At 40.7% G+C, this 22,171-nt stretch overlaps 1 protein-coding gene and 1 non-coding gene across 3 annotated transcripts in view; both read right to left on the reverse strand.

Annotated features, from left to right (window-relative positions):
• Positions 1 to 654: 654 nt before the first annotated feature.
• The window catches only part of KCMF1 (potassium channel modulatory factor 1), a 79,426-nt gene continuing 57,909 nt past the window's right edge, over positions 655 to 22,171 (reverse strand). Inside the window, exons 4-7 of one of the 2 annotated variants that reach the window (XM_052647998.1) lie at positions 13,260 to 13,361; positions 9,643 to 9,817; positions 7,372 to 7,654; positions 655 to 3,246 (exon numbers count right to left, since the gene is read on the reverse strand). In XM_052647998.1, the coding sequence (XP_052503958.1) occupies positions 2,985 to 3,246; positions 7,372 to 7,654; positions 9,643 to 9,817; positions 13,260 to 13,361 (822 nt within the window). In that variant the 3' untranslated portion in view covers positions 655 to 2,984. Of the gene's footprint in view, positions 3,247 to 7,371; positions 7,655 to 9,642; positions 9,829 to 13,259; positions 13,362 to 22,171 lie in introns of both variants that reach the window. The other variant, XM_052647999.1, reaches the window with a different exon arrangement.
• Positions 9,402 to 9,474, reverse strand: TRNAE-CUC (transfer RNA glutamic acid (anticodon CUC)). The gene has a single exon. It is a non-coding gene; the product is annotated as a tRNA-Glu (tRNA).

Genomic DNA, 22,171 nt, shown 5'->3' on the forward strand with positions numbered 1-22,171 from the left:
CCAATCATAGAACTCGTATCCTATGACCACGGTTATAAAAGCACAGGCGTTTCTATTTGTTCAAGAGAGCTTCAGTATTTCAGAAAACTAAATGAATGAAAACCTTAGGTAGAGGTAGATTCTACTATTTCAGCCAGATTCCAAAATTCCGTTGTTCTCCGTGACTAAATATCCAGGAGTGGGAAGCCCACGAAACCCTACCCTCAGTTACAATTTAACAGGAATTACTTCTGGATTCTTAAAAGACAGTATAGCAGAAATAGAAAAAAAAAAAAAGTTTCAACATCCCCTTCAGGTCTTCCTCTTCACTAGTTTTTTTTGGGGGGTAGGGGAGGAAAGGTATTCTATGAGTCATGATGTTAAATTTCTTACAGAATATCTTGAGCAGAAAGATTTAAATTACTTCCATACAGGAAGTAAAGACAAGCACTGCAGAACACTTACAAACTTACATACTAGACAGCTCACTCAAAACTCAACCAAACCAAAACCTCTCAAAACTCAGGATCTAGTTCTTAGAAACCTGAAGCCGTAGCCAAGATAAACAATGGTATATTGATTTTCTCTCCTCTACATCAGTCTTTGCAATTATTTTTATTCAGTAATTCCAATAATACGATGTTAATTAAGAAACTAAAGAAAAGGACACAAGAATTTGAAGGGCTTAAATATATTTTTTATATTGATAATCTGTGTCTTTCTACCCTAATACATTATTATTGATTACATACAGGATGAGGTGAGGTATTTGTAAAATATCTGGTAAAAAATAATATACAGTATTCTGTATGAGATGTAATTTTATGAACCTTTAGGTCTTCTGAAGTGTCAAATTGATCATCTAAGTTAAATTAAACTGCCCGGACTGGACTTACAGCTATTCCCTCAAACCATGTTTAAAAAAAGGAAGGATCTTACATTTTCCCAGAATTTGTGCAGAAAAGGGAAAGCATATAATTGACAATTTCTATTTCTCACATCCAAAGTAATGCATTCATACAAAATCAGGACCTCCAAAGTCAAACATGAAAAGAACGAAAAAACAAACAAAAAACTAGGTTAGAGATATATAATCTCTGAATAATGGTTAGGCTAGTTTACCAACACCAAAGAAATCCAAGTGGCCAACAGTCTTGAAAATGCTTTATTGAAATGTGTGACTTATGTGCAGAAGATGTGTGTGAAAAGACCACAGCTTGAAAACTGGTTTTGGAAACGTCTTAACAACTGATTTGAAAAAAAAAAGAAAAAAGAAAACCCTACTGGACTGGACTTCTAGTGTAACCAGAAGCCTATGTAGAATTTCCTTTAAAACATTTTCCATCGCAGAGACTAAAGAAAACAAAGCTAGGGTGTCTGGAAACTGTTGGAGGCTGAAGTTTCAGAGGAGGAGAAGCCACAGTTTGTTTTTTTTTTAAAGAAATGTGGGGTGACATCTTTTTTGGTTACATCTGAATGAGCATGGACTTCACAGTTCTCAGGAGAACACCGGAGGGTGCTCGAGTCTGTATGCTTGTTGAAGAAACAGAGAAACACAGATAGGAGGAGACAGGGGAGACAGAGGGAAGGGCTCGGAGGAGAGAGAGCACTGGAACAAGACATGATTAGGTTAAGTCTAGTTATAAATTTATCAGAAGCTGTGCGCACCTTTTTTAAAAGTCCTAAATTTACATTCCAAAAACTGCCCCCTCCCCGACCCCCAAACCCACTGTCCCTGCCTTGGAGCTATTGTGAAAGTCTATGCACAAAAACTGGAACAGAAAATAAAAAAATATCCCGGCCCCTTCAAACCCCAAAACAAACCCAAAAAAGCTGTACAATTTTTTTTTTTTTACACATAGGATTAATAATATAGGCATATAGGTGGCATGATTCAATTAAAAGGCTTTACTTTTTATGCTTGAAAAAAAAAACCCAATAAATAAAAAGGTGCTAAACTTAGCATTAAGAATTTGGTTGTAATATATTGACAAAGTCTGGGAAGGCAAATCCTCAAAGCTCCCCTGATACTGATCTGTCTCAGCAAAACTATGAAGCAAATACATAAATAACGCAACATATGATCGAGAAGGTGAGATTTTCAAAAACAAAGACAACATAATCCAGGTTAACTTTGTTGAACAGTGAATAAATGAAATTCATCTACACCTGAATAGAACATATTTAACAATTGAAAAAAATTTTCAACAACCACAAAAAGAACTTTTTAAACAAAGAGAACAAGACTTGTTTTCAGGACACACAGATGCCTGCAGCAGATTCCCACAGCAGCTGTACTGGTGTATCTTCTATGGATGAGTTAGACAGGCTGAGCTCCACACGGAAGATGACTGACAGGGCGACGGGACAGTCACACAGGGCGGAGCGACACCGGCTACGACCCCAGGTTCCACTGCAGAGCTGGCTTGTGCGTAGGAGGCACACAAAGAAAGGTGATTCAGGCAGACATTATTCAAAAGCTACTTTGTCAAGGAACTCTTTTGCCTCGTAACCATTGAATAATGTTTGGGAAAGCTTTGGGCTTTTATGTTTGTTTTAAGTTTTACTCCTTGTATTTAAATTTCTTAAATAACAAGGTCACTAAAACTCATGCACGCTGCAAAAAACCTCATGCAGTAGTTAAGGTAAACCATCCAAGCAGTTTTTATTCATTAATATTCATAAATACACACAGCAGCTTCATTAGAGATTTCCATTTTCCTCTTCAGTTTGAATGTGGAATATTACGAGAGCCTTCTGCATGTCAGGGTGCAGGAAGCAGAGATCACCCCTGCACTGCTACCTACATTTACCTGCTAGAAGTAAAAATTAGTTAAGTGGAAATGATTATCATATATATTTTTCTCTCTTCCTTTTTGAATGTACACAATGTAACAAGAGTGACAGACCTGAAATTACGATCACCAAACAAACCCAAGATAGTTGTTGTCCACTTTCATTGGCAAATACAGCACAGAGGACATTGTCTGCGAATTGGGATGTCATCAAAGAGGAGGTGGTGGAGGCTCATTTCCTTTATTACTCTCTTTTAAATTTAGGTTTTCTAAAGCAACATCTAAAGGCATAATATCTACACAGCCCATAGCACCAAAATCTGCCATTTCCCCCCGTTCATCCTCGTCTGAGGACGAGCTCTCTTCGCGCACTAAAGTGGACAGAAGGAGCTCTTGGACAAAGAGGCTGCGGTCTGCGCGCTCACTTTCCATGGACTGGCGCTCTGTTTCAGACATTTTAGGATCATTCAACCTGCGTAAATTAAAAAGAAAAGATCTCATTGGTAAAAAGTCAAGGAACAATGGCATGGTCAGTTTCTACAATGTCCTAAGTTATGCGAGCTCCACAGAGTCTAAGACATATTATTGGAACACCTTGCTCTAATTTACCTCCTTAATTATGTGGCTGTGAATTACCCACACTGATAACAATACTGTTACCCTGAGGTGCAAATCTATGCTTTAATTAGATTCAATGAGAAAAAACACATTGGGATTTCTCATACTCCCTATAGAGAAAACTAAGGTGAAAAATCTAGGAAAACAAAATTTCTAACAGATTAGATGCTTGGGGAAGTAGTAATTTCCTTAACCAGAATTTCACCAGTTGGTAGTAAAAAGAGGAAAAGTAGCAACACTGGTCCTAAAAACAAAATCTATAGCAACTAGTCAACTGAAAATATACCCTAGTTCTCTTGGCCTTTCTCTATTATTTCTACCTAATTCTTCCAAAATAAAGACACGGCCAGGAGCATGAGAGGGCAAACACACATGTACAAACAGACACACACATGAGCATGCATGTGTGCACCTATGCTCTCCTACCAAGGAGCCTGCAACAAGGCTGACCTGAGACTTAAAATGGCCCACTACGCTCAACTGACACACACGCTTCTGAGACCTGTGTCACGCTGGGAAACCTGGTTCAGCAACACAGAGACAGGACAGATCTTAGCATGTTCGGATTACCAACCTGTTAAATGACTTACGCAATATCCTGGTTAGTTTCATTGCTAATTTTATTTATCTACATTTTTTAGTGTCCAAGAAAGAAAGGGAAACTGATTGAAGCACTGGGGTAGGAAAAGTATCAAGCAGGAAGACGGTAACAGTGAAGGGAGGTCCAGCAGGCAGGCGCGACCCCCAGGGGCAGCAGGTGCACCTGGAGTCCATGCTCACCTGCACCCAGCACCTGGTCTCCACAGTCCCACCTGGGCTGGAAGGCACGGGGGCATCTCAAAGTAGCAATGGAGGAGATGTGACGGACACTATGGGCTTTAAGTGTTTTTTGTATGGATAATCTCTTTTAATCCTACAAATTAGGTTTCATTATTATCAATTTATGGACAGAAGAAACTGAAGAGGTTAAGTGACGCTCAAAAATATCACAGCTATCAAGTTCAAACCACTCAACCATTAGATTAATGGCTCAGAAAACAAAAGATCTAAATTTCAGAACTGCAAGAACACAGAAGGCTCTGGAAAGTAACGACATTAGATCCACACACCAAAGGAAATGACTGATGACATTTATAATTAAAACTAAATTCAGGATACAAGAGAGTATATACTGGAAGAGGAGACTGAGCAATAGGCTACATATTCAAAATCAAAACTTTAAAACTGCTAAGAAATGAAGTACATTCCACATTCTCAGTTTTGGAAGAAGCCTTAAAAAGAAAAATAAACTGAAGTGAAACCCATTATAAAGAGAAAAGATGCAGAGACAACTATTTACATAGCAAACAGGCAAACTAGAAACATGCAGGCTAAGGCCCCCCAAACTTTTGGAAATCACGTAATTCTTATATTACAGTTTTGATTTTTAAGAAATAACTGAGAATATATTTCACTCCTGAAGGGGTGAGGGAGATAAAAACAGCACTAAGGCTAGATTTCCTGGTGGGCCAGTCTTCATCTGGGATCTGGAAGTAACTGCAAAGGTTGTAAGAAGCTTCAGCTTGGAGTGAGCAAAACTAGCTGGCTCCATTGGCAAGAGACTGGGATCTGACACAGGCACTTACAGTTGGTTTCTGAAAGGTCCACCATTGGTGGATCCCAAAGAAACTGTTGCACCATCAATTTCAAGACAGTGGGAGCAGGAACTGCCCCCAGTCAAACAGACCAAGACAAGGCATGTATCACATTACAGCTGTGGGCCAATGACAAGGATTTCCACTTGGAAATGTCACAGCCATTCTCCTGGGCTTGAAGATTCTCAGTGTGCACACTTATGTATTTGCAGTTGGAAGACGCTCAACAGTAGATAAACTATTTTTGTTACTTAGTTTTGCCCAAGCTTATTTCCCAGGAACAAAACTTGAACATAAATAACTATTTCTTAGACTATACAAAGTCCCAGGGAATATTTTGGAGGAAATGCTGCCTTAGATAAACCTTATGAGTCAGAATTTAATGACACAATGAAAGATGTAGAGAGCGGTCTATCAATTGCTAGGTACTATGCAATGTACAGTATCAGATGACAGAAGGGGGCGTTTCAGAAGCTACCACCAGAATCTAAGGAGAGCACTCAGAGGCCACCCTATTGTTCCTGGTTGCTGGTGTGGGGGTGGTGCAGAATAACTGCACAGAGAAAAGTTCCAGATCAAGCTCACTGAGGCTGGAGCTCCAAAAACAAAATAAAACCAGAGTGGAAAAGAGGTGGAAGATGTCTCTTCTGAAGGGCAGTGGGACAGGACATTCATTCCACCCACAGGCCAGCGAACCTGCATCAGACAACACACTGGTAGGGTTCCTTTCTGAGGCCGGAATCCAGCCCGGCAAGCTGGAAGCCTGCAGTCTGTCAGTCCCTACTGGTAAGTTACGTGGCAGAAGGATGGATCCATCTGTGGCTGTCATTGCTCTATGCTGAAGCAACGTTTTCTGGTAATAATCAGGCATAGTTACTCACTTTGCAGAAATAATCCAAAGGTAAACTTCTCACTTGAAATTTCCTCCTTAGAGCCATAACAAATGATAATAAGTACTGTTAATTGGGCTCTTGTTATATGCCAGACATTGAACTAGAGCATACACATACCAGTGCTCCCATTTAATCCTTGAAACAATTCTCACTCAAATGAGGCAAAACTCAAGGGATATTAAGACAGAATTTAATTATAGTCTGGAGAAGTAAAGTGACTTGCCTAAGGTCCAAACTGGTAAAAGCTGGGGCTCTTGACAGGGGTCCTATTTGCAGGAATTGGCAAGTATTTTTTATTCTGCATCCACAATATGTTATTTACAACTATACACACGTGCCACTGTACTAACAAGAGATGTTTAAAAGCATGATATAAGAGAGAGATAAATGGAAATAATGCTTTTCTCTAATATCTGTCACATTACTTTTTGGAGGCAATGGCTATATTCCACTAATTTTCTTCCTTTTACAGTTTCTACTTTATATTCCTATCTGTTCCATTAAAAGTCCAAATCAGAACCAGGCTCATTATCTGCTGACCCTGTGTCTACTCATCACTGCTCTTTCTAAAATTCTTTTATTTTTAAAAGTCACATAAAATGCCCATGAGGTCTCAGCAGAGGAACATATTCAGTTGCTAATGGTAGCTTTCAAGAACAAATATGAACTCTATTCCATCCAGCAGAGCCATTTACTGTGTGTTCTAAGTATTTTTTACACTGTGCTAAACCATTTTTTAAAACAGCTACTTTTGTATATGTTAACCACAAACATTTAAATTTCACTTCTTCAGAAATTCTCAGAAGAAAACCACCACACTATAAAATCTTGCTTGTACTTCGGGATATTTCAGAGCAGACTGAAACCGGCTATAAAAAGAAAGCAATGTTAATTATGACAATAACTATACCTAATACGTCCCATATATGTAATGATACTGTGTTTACGTTTTATGGGCAATGTGGGATAGGAAATTCCTATCAGATGATGAGATACTGTTAGAACAAGGTTATCAGCATTTATAGTTGATCTAAGTGAAAGTTGCTCAGTTGTGTCTGACTCTTTGCGACCACATGGAATGTAAAGCCTGCCAGGCTCCTCTGTCCATGGAATTCTTCAGGCAAGAATACTGGAGTGGGTTGCCATTTCCTTTTCCAGGGGATCTTCCAACCCAGGAATCAAACCAGGGTCTCCTGCATTGCAGATGGATTCTTTAGCTGGGCTATCACCATTAGTGCTACCTGGGAAGCCCAGTTTATTTAAAGCAAACAATTATTTTTCTTAGTTTTGAGGCAATACTGAATACAGATTTTGATTAGATTTTCTGTGAGTTTTAAAGGTCTGAGCAAAGGTCGAGGCTTTCAGAACACACATAAGGACAAAAGAGCAAAGGTCATCTCAGACTGCAGTGTTACAAAATACTTCTCCAAGTCACATTAATGAATGAACTACCTTGTTAAAAGAAACTGGGAGTTCTGGATCGTCTGCTGGCTGCTCTCTGTGTTAGCTGTGCTGGTTGTTGCCGTGGATTGCGTGATTGTAGTGGTGACACTGCCTGTGTTAGTGCGCCGGGTTGCGTTGCGTGCGGTCTCCAGCTGTTGCCGTGCCGCCTGGGCATGCTGCCGTTCGAGCTGCAGCTGCATTTGCAATTGTTGTAACTGAGAAGCGGAAGGGCCAGAGGAGTTCAGCTGTCCTCCTGCAGAACGTCTCACTCCCGATAACTGAGATAAAAGCTCTGTCAGAGGAAATGAAGACATTAATGTCCACTGCAGTAGGAGGAAAACAAAATGCTACCATCATCCTTTTACCAGACGGACATTCAAAGCGATCATCAACGGGAAGGTAACCTGGGGCAACATACAGTCTCAGCTTGGAGCTTACTACACTTTAGGATGCCTTCCGGAGGTGGGAGTTGTGTGAGGGAAATGTAAACATATGTATGACTATTAGCTCACATATAATTCTTTCTAAGTGAAACAGCAAATTGGTTTTTCAGTTGTTTGCATAACGGGTTGATTTAGTTATCCTTTCTCTCGGTATTTAGTATTTAAGGTGTTTCATCCACTGGTCCAAGCATAATATAAGCCTTCTCAATATGACCTCCATGAAAGCAGGGAGTAAGTCTACTGCTCATGGCTTTCCTGGTTCTTAGAACTGTGCCTGACACATAGCGGGCACTCCAACACTGATGTGATGATTGAATGCCTCTCGGAATTAAACCAGAGAGAGAGATCGGCATTGTTTCTCACTGTGGTCGCCCTGCCTCCTTTCTCTCGGACCTTCTGGGGCTGCTCTCTGAGTCGCAGGGCACTGCTCCAGTGATGACCGCTGAGGCTGACGGGCTCTCAACTGCATAGCCTGTTTTATTTAGACTCCTGTTTGCACAAGGCTGTGCTCGCTGGGAGCCTCTCAGCTAAGGGAGGTGCAGCACCTGCCTTCTCCCAGTGGCTTGTGTGGAGTTGATGGCTGCCTTTTGGACATTCTCAGGCTGGCAAAGCTTTTCATCATTAAAACTCATTTCCAGGGCAGGTTTCTGCCTTACTGCTCACAGCTGTTTAATCCCTGAGGTTCTTAACACCGTTTTTTCATATAGTCCATCACTAACATAATTTTCACTGACAGAAAAAAACTGAATAGAGAAAACGTCTCATATTTGAACTTTGCCCCCAGAAATCACTTAATGTTTAGAGCCTACTACCAAAGACAGCAGGTAAATATATTCCTTTTGGATGAAGCAGTGTTTTTTAAAATCCCCCAAACTCAAGTTTTTCTGGGGCTTCTTGTACATCCAAATGCCCAAAGCACATCTGGAATTAGATTTTACACTGAATAGCTCATAATTTAGAGAAGATTCTATGAGTAACACTGTTCCTACTTTTGGTGACAGATTTATATTCGGCATGTTTCAGGTGCAAATCCCACTGTATGCACACATTTTGGTCTTGCCCAGGCTCCTGGACTCTTAATGCCTGGTCATGTCTTTCAGGGTCTTAGGCTACAACAACTTCTGACATTTTGACTGTCAAATTTAGTGCTCTGCTGCCAGTTGTCCAGGTTGGCCATGCATTAGATCCAGGTACAAATTACCTGTTCAAATGATTTTTTAAAGTAAGACTTTCCCAAGCTATTAGAACATGAATGTTTCATAACAATATAATTCTCAAATTAAGACAAGTACAAAACATTCCTACTTGACTTCATTCCATGAGAGAGCTTATTTCTTTAGTCTTGTCAATTAGTTTTCTTATCTGTGTGCTTACAAAGGAGGTTGAACCACAGAATTCTGGAGGTCTTTCAACTCTGAGATCTTCTATGATTTTCTTGGGTTTCATTGGAGGTCACAAATAGAATACAGACGTTCCTTATCATTTTAAACCTCTAAGTACTTAAAGAAATGCCAGAATAATATGAACTACTTTACGTGTTCTACTCGACTTTAAAAATATTTTTATTTTTTTGCTATTTGGCTTGCAGAATCTTAGTTTCCTGACCAGGGATCGAACCTGGGCCCTCAGAAGTGAGAGTACCGAATCCTAACCACTGGACCACCAGGGAATTCCCTACATGGTCTACTTTAAACATATTTTACACTTATCGAATTTCAGGGAATTTTGTCAAGGAACACAGGAGGGTGATGAGACTGAAACATAAATCCTACTCCCCCAATTGAAAGGAAGCCCCCCATCCCCGGCCATTTCCCTTAAGGATGTGAAACTAACTTACCAGCTATAGGATCCATGGCTTCCCTATTGCTTGGAGAATATGAACTCTGAGAAGAAGAAAGTCCACCAGTAGAACTGCTAGTAAAGTGCATGTTTGATCTGCGCGCACGAGGACCTCCTAACCCCCGGCCAGGGTGAAACATTCTACGTACATGTCGGACACCGCTCGACTCATCATAACTCCAAGGTTAAGAAAAGGACTCGGGTATTTCAGAGCAAGAATAAAATACATATATAAAAGAAGTCACTTGAGCCCTTGCAAGATAAGCACGCAGATTTCCCAAATTGTAAGCATTTTAAAACAGCACATTTAGAATACAAATGGCACAACTATGTCTATGAAGGCTATTAACTCTAAAAATGGACACTGGAATATAAAGCAATGTATGTATATACTGTGTGTCTATATTGTATATGTGTGTATGTTTTCAAGGAGAAAAAAAAGTTTCTCCAGATGGGAAGAAGTCTCTTCCTAGGTTCCAGCTACAAGGGCCAGAGTTAATATCACCTGACAAGGTGAAAGGTGCCACCTGGTCAGATACCCAGAGGGAAATATTCCCTTAGCCATATATGTTCATATCACAGTAAGCACAAATAATAACCATCAGTTTTTATATCTGGTGAGAGTTGTGCTAATATACAGGCTAATCAAATCTCAGTGACCATCTGTAATGAGAAAGGAATAGTACAAATAATTTAAATTCAGGAGCCAAAGATTCCTTTCAACTATCAGTTTTAATCTGTCACTGTGTTTTTCTTTTTTTTCCCCCTAATACTGCTGTTAAGCAGAAAACCAGATTTGAATTTCTTGTGTTAAGTGGACACACAGAGTTAACAGCACATTTATCAAGAAGTCAAACCATCTTACACACGTGTATGAGTTAAACTGAAGAAAGTCCTGAGGAGCAAACAGCAGCCAAAACCTGTGAAGACAACACTGTGTCTCTACACAGGCAAGTGTGAGTGTACAAGGAGGAGGGAGGGGAGACGGGGGCCGGGGGAGCCACATGTTATAACGGAAGAGATTTTCTTTTGAAGCTGCCAATATATAGGAAGAGAATTCTAAAAAAGAGGGGATATATGTATAACTGATTTACTTTGTTATTCAGCAGAAACTAACACAACATTGTAAATCAACTTTACGCCAATTAAAAAAAAAAATTCCCCAAACAAAACACAAACCAAAAAGCAGCCAACAGAACAGCTACATAATGCAGTCTAACTTTTGTGCTGGATTCCCAGTTCAGGAGTCATGCGGGGACAGGGTAGGCAGCCACAATGCACATTCTTGCATGGGATTCATGACACAGGCTTGGGCTCTACAGAAAGTGATGTTATGACCATCACACTTTATTTGTAAAAGTATAAAAAGTACACTTTAGGGATTTCCCTGGTGGTCCAGTGGTTAAGAATCTGCCTCAGAGTGGAGGGGACACATGTTCGATATCTGGTTTGGGAACTAAGATTCCACATGCCTCAGAACAACTAAGCCCACACTGCAACGACTGAGCCTGACACAACCGGGGTCTCCTGTATTGCAGGCGAATTCTTTTCCAACTGAGCTATCAGGGAAGCCCTGCCAAATATATAAAAAATTTAAAAAAAATAAAAAGTACACTTTAGGAAGAGTTCTATCAAAGTACCAAAAAAAAAAAAGCCTAGTTACAAAGAGGCTTAGAAACAAGTCACTCTCTCATGTCAAACAAAATTATCACATAGTGGCACTTGAAGAACTTGACAAATTAGTTATATTTTCAGGAAAACTGCTATGCAACCACTTTACTTTCTAGAATTTAAAGATAATAGTTGCTAGTAATCTAAAATGCAGCACATGACTTCTCTTATTCTCATATTTTACATAATTTATTTTTTCTTGGTAATGAAAGACTCATACACATCTACAAAAAATGGATGTGGATGACATGGGACATGCTACTGAATGGATGCTGATTTCACTAGAGGTCCTTGAACCTGCTGGAGAAGTGCAGGATAATGGCATGGTTTTTAAAACTTTTTTGCCTAGCTATTCCATGAAGATGGAGTGAAGAATGGATCAAGTATAACTCTTCTGGGTATTTCTACCGAATGGATGCTGATTTCACTAGAGGTCCTTGAACCTGCTGGAGAAGTACAGGATAATGGCATGGTTTTTAAAACTTTTTTGCTTAGCTACTGCATGAAGATGGAGTGAAGAATGGATCAAGTATAACTCTTCTGGGTATTGTTACAGAATTCTGTTATACAAAATGGGAAGTAACTAACAGGCTAAAAGTATTCTTGGCCCATTTGGATTTTCATGTTCTTGGGGGAAACAAAAAATAAGTAAGCACCACTTTCTTCATTTTGCTTTTAGCATCCCCTGCACTTAGGAGGGAGGAAGAGTGGGCTCTTCTGTTCATTCAGTACTTGCCCCAGACTGGCTCAGACCAGGCTGATCTTCTCATTTCTCAGGAAGGTTCCATAGCTTTATGTTATTAGTTTCCACTTGAAAGTGAAAGTGTTAGTTGCTCAGTCATGTCCAACTACTACCACCTCATGGACTGCAGCCTGCCAGGCTCCTCTGTGAGATTCTCCAGGCAAGAATACTGGAGTGGGCTGCCATTTCCCTTCTCCAAGGGATCTTCCTGATCCAGGGATTGAACCCTGGTCTCCTGCACTGCAGGCGGATTCTTTACCATCTGAGCAACCAGGGAAGCTTTCCATTAGTTTCCACTTATCTTCCCCCAAACTCTAAAGGGTCCAATTTCTGATAAGAAAATTACATTCTGCGATTAAGGGCTGAGAGCTGAAGGACAGGAACACCAAGTCTAAGGTTGTCTTATGATTGCCAGGAGGCAAGCAAAGGTATCAGAATGGAGTCTGGCAGGGAGAAAGCTTGTGATTAGCTTTTGATTGCTTCAGACTGCAATGAACACTAAAACCTTCCCAAGAGCACACAGCCCTAAGTTAATACGTGATAGTTTTAGAAAGACAATTCATAACTTGAAACCAGAAGCACCAAGTCTACAAATCAATGTACTCTGGTGGGCCAGTAATCTCTTGCAGAGTATAGAGAATACCGTCAGGAACCATCATGAGACTGGCTTGGGAGGAGAAGCAGAAATCAAAGTGGGAAAGAAATTTAGAACTGGACCTGACCTTATGCTGTCCTACTCAGATGGGCAAGAAGCCCCACGGGGCACACCTGCCCACCACCCAGCCTATAAGAGACTATGGCAACAGAGAACACAGATGGCGAGCAAGTACATCATCCATACAGTTAATGCACTAACCATATTTTAATTTGGATTAGCATTTTCCACTTCTGTATGAAAACACCCTCCTGAAGACTTGTAACCTGGTCAAATTGTCTTAAAAAAAATAATAATCCTGATGGCAAAGAACTGAAGATAATAAGCAAGTGAATTTCACTTACTGAGCACTTTTCATTTAATGGTCACAGCGCGGAAAAAGAGAAATAAGAAATTGCACCTCAACACTGTATCACTTTTACGAAAATGTCAAATCAACTAAGATAATTTGGAGGTTAGTTTTTTCCTTATGAATACTGCCCTTAAAAGTCATCACAATGACAAATGTTGCAAACAACTTTTCCCCTTGTTGCATCTCAAAGGATATTAAATCTCTAGGGGCTCTGTGTTCAAGTGTAAGATGAGCTGCAAAGTCATCCGTGACATGATTAGGATCGCCTCCAGGTAACGCTGCACATATTGGACAAATCTGAAATGAAAGCAGAGAAAGCAGATTTACTTATTGATGAACATTGATCAGCGATCTTTCTGGATGAATACTTCATTGTAATTTTTACCTTGACCATGTTTTAACCAGGCAAAAATACAGCAGATCCTGAACTAGTGTACAGTGCGGAGGCTGAACAAGAGCCGCAGGCCTGAATGTGGGGACTTTCCACTGAAGTAGACCATTTGTCGGGGTCAGACAACACTTCTAAACACACCGGTCAAATCGGAGCTCTGGCAAATTCGTCTGCATGGTCTAGCAAACTATTTTTCATGAAAAAGTTTTTCAGTGTGCCATTTAGTGCACGTTCATGTCTAAGTCCTGACTGACTGGTAAACGCTGAGACATAATTTTCCCTAAAGTAACCTAGACTCGAGGGCCAATCACCGAACAAGACAGCACAGCTCTTATTAAAAATGCAACTGCACAAACTTAACCACCCTGAATGTGGTACAGTAAGATAGACAATGACAACTGATAATAGGCAAATATGCTCTATTAATTAATGAATGGGACTTCTCAGAGGGGAAAGGGGGTAGAGATAATTTTTAGAACTTTATCTCCCAGAGGGATGGGAGGCAGGACAAAAGCTTGTGATCAGAGCAGAGGAGGCTTGAGAGGTTGGGAGTGTGGTTTCTGAAACAGTAGTTTCAACAGAGGTGGTGAAATAGGAGGCAGGAGAAGGGAAGGACAGAAAGAACATGGAATTTTCAGGGTTGAAGCCCTTACTTTTTCAGAAATCCAACTGGACAGATGATAGCCTAAAAGTGGGAGCCAAGCCCTGAAGTATGAACTTCAATCTCAAAGAACAGAGCCAAGAAGGAAAGTCTGAGCTAAGGAGCACAACCAAAGGGAGCCCCAGGACCTGGACGGTGGAAGGTTTTGGCCTGTACCCCTCCAGGGACAGGGGAGATGAGGGTAGGATACGAGATTCAGCTTTGCCACTGCATATGTCATGTGCCCAAGTTCTTTCACTGGGAGTAAAACCAGGCACCTAATTAACCTTACTGCAGGCTCACTGTAGAGTGGCAAAGGAGAGACACTGGAGAGGAGGTGGCAGGAGAAAGGTGAGACCTGAACAGACAGCACTGGGATATGGGGGAAAGACAAACTAGTCTGATCCTAGAGCCTGAGCGAACACAAATCCCTGTCTCTAATGGCTAGAAACTGGAAGTCCCGGAGACTGTTGTGATCCAGTTCCTCCTAATATGCAAACAGTCAGCTGTCCTGATGATCTGCCTCAGGACTCTGAGAAGCAGCATCAAGAAGACTAAAGATGCTCAGGAAAAAAAACACTGAAGCACGACCGTGTGCAAAAGAAGGAGAGAGGTCACGATGGGACGTACCTCTGAGGCAAAGGAGAGAAAGAAGCATATAGACATGCTTATGCTTTTCCCAGAAGATGCCAGAAAGATGGTCATTTTTTCTGTGTCAGAGAGAAAAGCAACTGGATCTGTTTATGTTTATAGATAATCAACTCTCTCCTTACCAGAAAGTTGGCTTTTACTGTGTAGCTTCCTGTGCTGTGTGACACTGTGGGGTAGTCTGATATACTTATTTCATGCTTCTGCCTTGTCTATAGATTGTAAACTCTTTGAGAAATGCACGACAGTGTGATTTCTTTCTTTGTGGGAACTGCGACCAGATTTGTTAAAAGCAAAAACATCGACATGGTTTAGACAAGCAAAAACAATCTCCAGTTGCATGTATAAGATTGTTATCCAAAAAGAAAATAAAGGAAGGCATCTTCCTTCTAAGGTACTTCCCTTTAGATTAGTCTTTGGATAAAATCTACACATAACCTGAACTGCACAAAGGAGACAGCTACAGAAGCTGCAGTTCTCTAATGATGCAAGTAAATGGACTGAGCTGAGAAAAGTCTCCTTGAGAACATGCACTCCTGGAAGGAAGACAGAATGGGGAAGCACAGATATGAAACACACTAGGAATGTTCTAGTAAGACTGATAATCTCCTGCAAACTAGAAAAAAGTACCCTTGAGTTAGAGATGTAAAACAGAAAGAAAAATCAAGATCCTTCTATATACTACTGTCTGAGAATTTCAGTTCTGTGACTTAGAATCTTTTAGATTTTACTATAGGGACAAGGCAGGATGAAGGTATACAGACCGCTCCATCCAGAGAGAAATAAAACAGAAACAAACACTTCCTAGTAATCGGGGGTAAAGAATCACTGGGGTGGAAGGGCCACCTAGCTTGGCAGCTGGCACAGGAGAATCAGGAGACTGGATGAGAACCAAGTGGAAGATGCTGCCACCCTTGGGTCACACGAAGTTAATTCAAATGAGGACCTGGAAGGGAAAATGAAGTGTTGATGGGACCAGAGGCCACCATGCAAGTTTTTACATTTTATATTGAGCAAGCGAACTCATGTTTCAGGATAAAAGCTTTGGTAACTCAAGGTTGTACTTTCTGAGACAATGCAGGGAACAAGAGGAAGAGGGAAAAACAAGAGTGAAGTGGGGCAGGAGGAACAGAGATGAGGTGAGAATGGAAAGGGGCAGATGCCACTGTGCACCCAAGGGCACAAATGCAGCATATCTCTGAGTGCATCTTTACTTCCCAAGACAGCACCTAATATGTTTTACAAGACAGGCAAATTCCACACAAAGGATAAGCTACTGACCCTAAAATTATGAGTCTGTCAACACTGATATTTATCATAATTCTGCTGCCACATGATACAACAGTACCTATCACTAGGACAAGAAAAGTCCATTAATTTACATTAACTCAAAATTATGACAATTAACACTATAAATCAACTATACTAAAATAAAATACAATTTTAAAAAATCACAACAATTTGTTGACATTATTAAGGCTGACTGAATTGGCCTAAGTGTTTCCTAAACTTGGCTAAGGATATCATTCATCTGGAGCATTTGTTAAAAATAGAGTTTCCTAGACCCCTGCCTAGAAAGTGATTCTAGGTTTGAGAATCTGTATTTTTGAGAAGGATCCCAGTTAGTTTATAATTAGAAAGCTTGGTAAACACTGCTTAAATATACAATGGTATTGCAAAATAATACTTACCCTGTTGTGTGAAACACCAAATGTTGTCCCCTGCTACCCCCCTGCCTCCTTATTCACAATGTCCTTGATATTCTCAGTCTTTGCTTTCCCGCGAGTCTTCTCCCTCTGCTTCATCCTGCCACTGAGTCACCATCAGTCCTGCTTTTTATCTGCAGCACCTGTGGGAGCCTTTACCAATGTGATGAGGTAAGACCCCATGCCAAAAACATAATGGAGTTTCCATTTTTCATATGGTCCCAGGGCATGATGGCCAGCGAGCAACCAGTCAGTGCAAATCCTTAACATGAGTGGTCACCTGTGTGACCAGTGTCTAGAACACACCTCCTGAAGTCATTAGGTAAAATGCTATAAGTCACTACTGAACTTACAAAACCTTTTCCCTATGACAGGTTATGTGCATTAAAAAAAAAAAAAAATCAGCTTGCTTTTAAGCCAGCGCCCACTACAATTAGCAACCAGTCTAAAGCAAGTTTGGATTTCCCCCAGCCTCTTTCTTGAATTGGAACACCCCCTTCAGATGGTATTCTCTGTCTGGCTCTGTTCAGTGCTTTAAAACAAGAGAGGAAGAGTTAAGTTCCTATGATGTGGTGAGTTCTCTTCCTCTCTCCCTCCCCTTTTTTGGATAGACTTCACAGTATGTTTTTTTGCCGGTTTTGTTTACTGCTACAGAAAAATGCATTTTAAAAATCTGCTTATGATCCAGCATATAACCTGGAACCTAGACTGCAGCATTAGAGAAACTGGTCTTTCACCAAATCACTCAGCACCTGCTGAGGAGCCAGGCTCCTTCTCCACCAGCAGGATGATCCACTTTGATGCACCATCTTCCCAGACCCCTTGCCTCTGCCCTTCATCTCAGATCCTGGGACACCATCCTTCTTCTCAACAGCAAATGCCTTAAGTGAAATCACCGCCTTGGCAATCAGCACTTCTTGACTAGGTTTCTGGATCACAAGCTTGATTTCTTTTTCTGTTCTAATTTTAGATCCATGAGAAACATTTTCCTTTTGAGAATACAGGTTCAAAGGCTGTGATTTCCCTACATCACCATCTACTATTACTTTCTGATGACACTGGATGTCTGAAGCATCATTTCTCTGATGATTATGCTCCTATAACAGGAAGCAAATGCTTCGGGGTAAATTCTACCCTTTCTGGATTCATGTTCATCAACATAATCGCTATGTTTAAGTTCATCATGTTTCAAAAGAACTACAGAATCACTCAAACCCTACTATCCTTCCCTTCCCAATTGAGAGCTGAGATGGCATGAGGGTGGAGCAAGGTCATTCCTTGGTGGACAAATACTCTGGTTTTGAAGGTTCTCTACTATCTGGCCCCATTTGGCGCATTTGATTTTGTTTCCCACCCAAGTCCGCAACAATTGATGACTCTCTATCCTCTCCACCTACCATGTTGTTTCTGTCACTGAATCCTGGTTCATGTCTCTTCCCTCTCAGTAATGCCATTCCTTCCCATTCTGTCCACTTTTTGAAACAACACCCATTCTCAAGGGCTACCTCAATTCACAAAATCCTGACTCCTTTTGGCATTTTTCTCCAGTTGTGTCAGAAAAGCCAGTTTGCTTTTTAGACATGCCATACGGTGCGTGTAGAGGCCCTGTTTTAAGTTTACCACGCTGACAGACTTCCCTGGTGGCTCAGACGGTAAAGCGTCTGCCTGCAATGCGGGAGACCTGGGTTTGATCCCTGGGTCAGGAAGATCTCCTGGAGAAGGAAATGGCAACCCACTCCAATATTCTCGCCTGGAAAATCCCCTGGACAGAGGAGCTGCTTAGGCTGCAATCCATGGGGTAGCAAAGAATTGGACACGACTGAGCAACCTCACTTTCACTTTCATGCTGACAGCCATTGTGCTTTGTATTCCCAGAATCTGATGACTTCAAAAAGCGCTACTTCACATGATGTATTAGAAGCAATGCTCCTGGTTAATGCTTGGAGAGACACACTGAGAACTACAAGGACATATAGGGTCTTGAGTAAGACCAGCAAATGCTTCCCTCTCCAAACTGTCCTTAATAACTGATGCAGGCATGACCTAGAACAGCCTTCCTTCTAACATTATCCGTCTGGGGGCAAAGAGTGGAGTAAAGTAAATACTGTGTTCTATCAGTTTCCTCAATTAGAGCTAACAACTCAGTTAACTTTTGCTCAGGCACCCCCACTTTTTCTCATACACAAGGCCTTCTACAGCCCCTGCTCCGTGTTTCCCTGTCATTTCTTGAAAACTCCTTTTCCATTCTTCATTCCTTTATTACAGCTGTGAGTCAACTTATGAAGTTAATCATGATCGAAAAGATCACAATACCCTTGTCCCTGAGGACTGATAAGTTCTAAAGCAAAATCAAAGTGCAGTGAGAAGCCGTCTGCTGCCATAACTCTACTGTCTCCAGAAAAGCTCTGCTTATTTCTTTATGTGAATGTGTTTTTTCCTTCCAGTAATCAGACAAGAAAGAACACATAATTCTCCTGTGTTAATACTACACTAACTTTCTAGCATAAGGTTACTTAGGCCTTCCCAAGCTAGCTTTGAAATCAAAGTTCACTTCATGAAAAAAACAAAAAACAAAGTTCCCCACTTGATGTGTTCTGCCAACTTATATGCTTATCATGCTCTGAGTTCCAAACCAGGTGTCTAAAGGACATTTCCAAAAATAGCCTCTTTTAAAAGTTGGTCTGGGTCTTCCTTTTTTTAAACAAAATATATAGAGACAGATTATGTAGTAAATTCAAATAAAACATTTAAGTAAAGCCTTGTGTGTGTCATTTAAGATAGGGGCAACTCCTGAAGCACAATAACCACACTTCTTTCTGTGCTGCTCTTTTCAACTTGGTCCTAATTTCCATTAAGTAAAGGACTTATGCTGTGAATTCCAGATAACTGGGTAAAGTTAAAGTTCTGACTGGCTATATTTGTTATATTGTATAGTTTTGCTACATGGATTAACTAATTAAGTATTTACTGAGTAAATATTTAGGTACAATTTATGTCTGGGGCTTCCCAGGTGGTGATAGTGGTAAAGAACCTGTCTGCCAATGCAGGAGATATAAGAGACGGAGACTCGATCCCTGGGCTGGGAAGATCCCCTGGAGAAGAGCACGACAACCCACTCCAGTATCTTTGCCTGGAGAATCCCCATGGACAGAGGAGCCCGGCGGGCTACAGTCCACGGGATCGCAAAAAGTCGGACACGACTAAGCACTTGAGCAGCATGTCTGGGACGCAATTCATGTCTTCCTTTTTAAGGGGCTCTTGAATTCACCTCTAGAAATAACCTAGGTTTGTTCTGTAAGGCAGATTTTCCAGTCATCTGCAGTACAATGGGAGTGTTTCTGGTTTTGTTTTTATTTATTTGATTGTACAGGATCTTCACTGATACATGTGGGATTTAGTTTCCCAACCAGGAATTGAACTCTGGTTCCCTCACTGGGAGCACAGAGTCTTAACCACTGGACCACCAGGGAAGGGGTGTTTTTAACAAAGTTTCTTTTACTGAAAAGTGATGATCCTGGAGAAGCTATTAGAATTTAAAACGATGACACACAAAACCCCTTACATGCATTACATTTTAATCCTCACACAAAAAACAGAAGTGGCATTCTACTGAGCTAACAGTTGCTAAGGCTAACTGGTAACTCCAGGGTTTCAGCTCTCTTGCCAACTTAAAGTAGTTTATCTGATCAGAACTGTAGATATAATGAAAATAAGGCTGAAGGGTGAAGTTTTGCTTTGAGAAGATAGAAAAAGTGGAAAATCTGTGCTACATGGGCAATAAACCTCTGGGCTCTTCTTAGAAGCCTCTAGCTTGTAGCTACGTGCACCTTGGCCATCTGTCCAACACAGTACAGGTTCTTTCAAGAGCTGAGGGAGCACACTATTTAACTCAATTATAATTTCGCTTTCTGTTGTTGCACTGGAACACTCAAATTAACTTATAATTAAGTATGAGCTACTTCGTACTGAATTTATTTTTCTCCTCAGTTCCATTTTCCCATTTTAATGCTTGGGTTGGGACTGTTGCCTGCTTCCAAAGAGCAGCATTTAGAATGTTAGGGAGTTTTTGTTAAACATAAAAATTTCAGTTTTCCTTTACATTTTTATCTATGGTTTAAAAGTACTAAATAATTAAAGTTTTGGTTTCAAACATGTTTCCTGACATAAATTAGAATTCCATGTGTATACTGATGTGTTAGGAACTCATGAAACTTGAAAAAACATCAATTTAGCCATAATGAAAAATAATTCCAAAGTGGTCAGAGCAGTCCCATTTCTTTATCCTGTTCACAGGTCACTCTGAATGTGGGCAATTATGTCCATGAACACTTAGAAGAAAAACCCCAATGAAAGCTTGATTGTCGCTTCCTCGGTGGCTCAGTGATAAAGAATTCACCTGCCTATGCAGGAGACTTGAGTTTGATCCCTGGGTTGGGAAGATCCCTGAAGAAGGAAATGGCAACCCACTCTGGTACTCTTGCCTCGAAAATTCCTGGAGAGAGGAACCGGATGGGCTACAGTCCATGGGGTCACAGAGTCAGACATCACTTAGCGACTAAACAACAACAAAGCTTTACTGTTTCATCCATCCTGGGGGAAGCTACATATTTCACCTGCAGGCTCAGAGAAAGAAAAGAAAAGAGGCATCTCGTGTTGTTAGGTGGTGTTGGTAAGCACCTTCAAGCCACAGGGGGATAGGTACAGGGAATGCTGGACCCAAAGCCAGAGACAATTTTAGCGGAAACTCACAAATGACTCTACCTAAGTTATGTAGGGTTTATATTGCTTATAATGAGTTTAAATTAGAGTCTGACAATGACAGCAGCTCTGTAGGCTCCTCTTCTCCAGAGCTTAATGATGTCAAGTGAGGCTGAGTCTGGTAGGATTTCCTAGAAAAAAACCACCTCAGCTGTGAATACCAAGACTGGCATCTTAAATAATTTTCTTAACCAGTTTTCTTTTTTTTTTTAACCTGAGGAGCACAATGGGAAAAGAAGGGGTACCAGGAGAAGAAGAGACAAGGTGGGGAAAAGTGCTCAAGAACTTCTAAGCTACCTTACAATTTGCCAACAGCTGTCAGGGGGCTCCCATCTTTAATTTATACCACACTTTCTACACATTTTTCTGCATGCCTTCCGAAAAGAAGCTCCATTACTATGCACTACCTTGAAATTAGCTGTTTGGATACTGAATCAGTGTTTTATAGGACAAAGAAGAAATCAAATCAGTGGCCAAAAAAACACTCAAAACTAATGTCTCTACATGCACTGCTCTCTTCCCAGCACTCCCCTTCATACTGGGTGCTTTTCCCATTCTGCAAACAGCCTACTCATCTCCCCTATGGGAGTTTATATCAACACAGAGGAAGGTACAGAGCAAAAAAACCTACCCATGGTAACCACATATTCTGAAATACTAGGCATGACACTTTCTTGGAAAAGCTATCATCATCTGATTCTCATAATATTTTAAAAGACTCCCCTTCTGGTTTTCACATCACCTAAAGGAACTAATTTCTCATAGAAACATCTTTTAAAATATCATGACACCCATATAAACAGAATTATCCTAGAACAACCTATATTCCCCAACATGCCTCCTAACATTTCCTTCCCTCCTATCAATATCAACTCAAAAATCTACTGGGAAACCAATGGCTATATCACCCTTTGTTGTTGTTCAGTCGCCCAGTTGTGTCTGACTCTGAGACCCCATACATGGC

This window comes from Budorcas taxicolor, chromosome 11, assembly GCF_023091745.1.
Source record: "Budorcas taxicolor isolate Tak-1 chromosome 11, Takin1.1, whole genome shotgun sequence".
Taxonomy (NCBI): Eukaryota; Metazoa; Chordata; class Mammalia; order Artiodactyla; family Bovidae; genus Budorcas; species Budorcas taxicolor.